The 4,146-nt window shown below is 51.8% G+C and overlaps 1 protein-coding gene across 1 annotated transcript; it reads right to left on the bottom strand.

The window, feature by feature from the left end:
• Window positions 1-277: 277 nt before the first annotated feature.
• LOC135374421 (uncharacterized) lies at window positions 278-3,774 on the bottom strand. The gene is made up of 2 exons (XM_064607382.1): window positions 821-3,774; window positions 278-753 (listed from the first exon to the last, which is right to left on the bottom strand). The coding sequence occupies exons 1-2, from the start codon at window positions 3,411-3,413 to the stop codon at window positions 734-736; spliced, it is 2,613 nt and encodes an 870-aa protein (XP_064463452.1). The 5' UTR covers window positions 3,414-3,774; the 3' UTR covers window positions 278-733.
• Window positions 3,775-4,146: the final 372 nt, after the last annotated feature.

Raw genomic sequence — 4,146 nt, 5'->3', positions numbered from 1 at the left:
GCTGATTGGTCCAGGCGCGGCTGCAGCGACCCCGCTGCGGCCCTATCTCAGATGTCCAAACTTACCCATCTGATTGGTCCATTCTAAGCCACTCTCCCAGCCCCCCAGGCCGCCGCCACTGCCTTCACCAGACGGCCCGTTGCGGCCCTATCTCAGATGTTCAAACTTATACCGATTGGCCCGCCACCAGACGGTGCGCGGCGGCGGCGGCGGCGGCTTCAGATGGTTCTAACCTATCTCAGATAGCTCTATGAGATCGAACAGACAGGGAAAAAAATACCTTTCAACGTTTATTGAGTACATGTTTGAGGAAAAGCATGGCAGTTTTGGAGAGGTTGATTCCCTTGATGCTGGGCATGGTTCCACGGAAGTGACGGATCATGTAGACGTCTCCGGGACAGCGGCTGAGAAAAATTTCGTCCTCCGTGAGTTGGCACTTCCGCGTGCACTGGATATCTTCGTAGCTGTCGCTCACGTCCAGCGAGTGAAGGCACGTACGCAACGATCCAGTAGCGTTCCTGTCCAGGTTAATGCCGGACCGCATAGGTACCACGTGCCACTCTCTGATGGCCAAGATGTCGCCGGGGCATTCGTGCGCGTACGTGTGCTTATCCTTCTCCAGCTTGATGCTCGCCGTACAGTTGCCGGCGTCCAACGCCAGTGCGCACGAGACGAGCGAGAAGAGAACGAGGTACCACATCCTTCCAGTGACGCAGGTCAAATGACGCTACTCCTACTCATCCACCGCATTATCTGTGCGGCGGCGGGGGAAAGAACGCCAGGTGAAATCTCGCTATCTACGTCATCCACTCGAGCTTACCATATTCGCAGCTTCCGTACGGGTAGGAGTCCACGTCATTGTAGAGATATCGTTTGTCGTCGTACGCCATCAGACTTCTCTTCACATTTCTGATGGTGTACATGCACTGTTTCTTTCCCACTATTGACACCTGTTCGTGCGATACGCTGGCGTGCTTGAATAGGGTATCGCGGTACGTGTCATGGAGGAGGTGTTTGCGCACAATGTTCTTTTTGACCCCTTTAGCTCTTGCAATTTGTTTTCCCCCGGCTAATTTGATGGAGTACATTTTGGCTTTCAGGCATATTACTTCCTCGATGGGTACGCTACCCGTTTCACTTTTGAACGCGCCAAGTCTACCGCGATTCCTCTCGCTGTACAGTGGATGATCACGATCGAAGGAAGACAAGTCTAAATGGTCGTCGGCGATCGCGCGTAACTGATCTTCGTAGTCCTTGCAGAATAGGCCGAGGATCAGAGAATCCGTGTCAAAGTAGCAGGTAATCACCGGACAAGTGAGCTTGCTCAGCAGGGTTTCATAATAGAACGAGTACATGGTTAACTTACTCAGTTCTAAAATCGTGAAGCCAATCTGCAGGGGGAAATCGCATCGCACTTTTCTCTTGCGCATTTCGAACATGACACAATCGGGGGACAAAATTTCCATTCGCGCGCATTCCGCCTGACTCCCGAGGCGACTCGCCGTCTCCTCATCGAAGGCTACTCGAATGTCTCGCATATTAAATTTATTTAGCAACGTACGCCCGAAGACCGCATTATTTGAGATTTTATAGAAATTTTTCTCGAACGTCGTGCTCGATGCGACGCGTCTGGCAACATTGTCCTCAATGTAGGGACGCAGGAATGGTGCCTGACGAAATTTTAGAATTCTGTGAATTTTTGTCACCCGCATGCCCAGTCTACAATAGAGAGCGAGCAGCGCGTAATGAACCACGTACTCGACCTTGTCCTTGCACGTGAGCAGCAGCTTTTTGCTGTTCGCCGGCTGATACATTAACTCTTCGAGGAGCCCTCGCTGGAATGGTGAGAGCCATTCCTTCGGGACGACCGCCTTCTCGGGAGCCAGGGGGAAGTACCGCGTCAGCGCGTGGATAGATTTTGGATACTCCAAATCGCACACGTACACGTATCCCACGTCCGAATCTGTGGGATGACGCATAAAATCCACGGAGCTAAAATCCTCGACCCATTCGAAATCGCCGACTGGGAGGTGCTTTATCATACTGAATCCGTAAAGATTGTTGCAATCTATGTACGATATGTACACCTCCTCTTTATCGGGATCGTAGCCACTGCACAGCGGGTTGTTAGCCCGTAAATGACGCCTGCTCGCCTGACAGAGTCTGCCTCTAACACCCGATTCGATGGTCCGGTACATGTCCTCGGCGATGATCAGCTCCAATTTTGCCCGCGTGTAATTTAGAGCGCATTGCCACGAATAGGATGCCAGCGAAACACAATGAAGCAATTCCAATCCGCGCGCGTCGTAGCACAGGCGCCGGAAGTGCTGCATTACGTCAGCATGTAACAGGGCATCCGTTTTCAGGTACAATGCATTATAATCCCTCAGATTCGAGCATCCAAAACGTTCAAATACGTGCAGCGCGTACTGATAGTCTTCGTCGCTTATATCCTCCCCCGTCAGATCGTTTCGGAAGGCGGATTTTGCCGGCAGAGCCAATTCGTCATAGACCGCGAACGAGCTAACGTGGCTGTACGGGAATACACCTTTACGAAGCAAAATTTCGTAGTCGTCTCCAAATACCTGCTTCAGGCATTGGAACGCCTCTGCGCCCCCCATGGATTTGACGGTTTCCACGAGCTCTCCCAGCGACGAATTTAGGTACTGCATGGTATCTCTGAATAGGAAGGTGCCAATTTCGAACGATCGGATTTTTTCCATGGAACTGGCCACGATGAAGGGAGCTCGCTTCCACCCGAGAAGGTGAAATTCCCGCAGTAGTCCGGCCAAATCGTAGGCCAGATTGTGCACCATGATGGGCAGTTTTTCCCGCGTCGTGCACGCTACGTTACAGGGGTTGCACAGCGTCGCGATGTAATTTGTCTCGCCGGCAGTACAACGCTTGGAATGGTCGTGGTGCCGGACACGGGATACATCTTGCGCGAACTCCCGCCCGCAGTACGCGCAGTGGGTGGCAGCTCTGTGCCGCGCTCGTTGCTCATCATTCAGCACCATTTCCGCGGGGCAGGCGTTCAGGGCGATCATCTCGTCCCGCATTTCCATCAAAGCTCTGACGCACTGCCTCGCGGAATCTTCACCGTGGTGCGCCCTGATGCGCATCACCTTCGAGTCGTGGGTGCGTACGAGCACGGCACAAAAGCTCGAGGTGACGTGACGCTGCATGCCAACACCACTGGGCGCGAGTACGCTCTCCGTGTCCAACGCGACGACGTAGTTGTACTGCTGCTTGTACTGTATTTTAGTAAACTCTACAAAGTTTTTGCCCGGTTCGCAAAATTCCAATATGATTTCGTTTACGTCCGCGCACAGGCGACGATGTTTCGCCATGCTCTCTTCCTTGTTAAAAGAGCGCGTGCAACGCTCGCATACGAAACGCCTGTTGTCTCTCATCAGTAAGCGCTCGAGAGACTTGATTCCGAAAAAATGTTCATCTACAGCCAATAAGTGAATTTTCTTTTCATACTCGAGTTTTGGGGATCGCGACACGTGCACTCCCTGATCGACGTACTCGTATACGTACACGGATATCTTGTTTTTATCTTCGAATTCGTCCAGATCAGAGTAGGAAACGGGGAAGCGACTAGGCCACCAGTACTCCGCGGCATAGTTTTCACATTTTTTCCACGAATTACTTTCCTGCGGGTGCAGGAGGGCAAGCGTATTGTATTTAAAACACTCACCCTCCTTATGTGCTGGTAAATGAATATTCGTCAGCACGTTCCTGCGTTTAGCCAAATGATCGGGAAGTGCCCCTTTGCAGCCGAATTTTTTAGTTTTCACCGCGGAAATGCATATTTGAACCTTTTGGACGTCGGTGGACACGAACCCGCTCCCTTCCCGCTGATAATTTTCTACGCGTCCCATGGACTCCTGAATCGCGTCCATTAGGGTATTCGCGACGGCTCCATCGCTGTGGACTTCGCGAGCAAACGCCATAAAGTGGGCTATGTGCGCGGTTATCTCCCCCCGAGTTTCCCTCACCATTAAAACATCGGAACAAATGCAAAACCTAAAGGGTATTCTTTGCGCTCTCAATATGGCGAGCATATCGTGAAAGTGACTCATTAAATATTGTCGCAAATCCTCTACTCCCTGATCGTGAACAGATGCCAATAGCGTGAAT

Source organism: Ornithodoros turicata, unplaced genomic scaffold (assembly GCF_037126465.1).
Source record: "Ornithodoros turicata isolate Travis unplaced genomic scaffold, ASM3712646v1 Chromosome56, whole genome shotgun sequence".
In the NCBI taxonomy this organism is placed as follows: domain Eukaryota; kingdom Metazoa; phylum Arthropoda; class Arachnida; order Ixodida; family Argasidae; genus Ornithodoros; species Ornithodoros turicata.
Note: the sequence above shows the minus strand (reverse complement) of the source record. Positions and strands in the feature narration are given on the sequence as shown.

What these genes read in the sequence shown, in the direction of transcription:
- LOC135374421 (XM_064607382.1), bottom strand. Translation starts at nt 3,413, where the DNA reads ATGAGAGACAACAGGCGTTTCGTATGCGAGCGTTGCACGCGCTCTTTT. An exon ending in GTACGGAAGCTGCGAATATG is followed by an intron (nt 754 to 820) that starts GTAAGCTCGAGT and finishes GCCGCCGCACAG; the next exon opens with ATAATGCGGTGGATGAGTAG.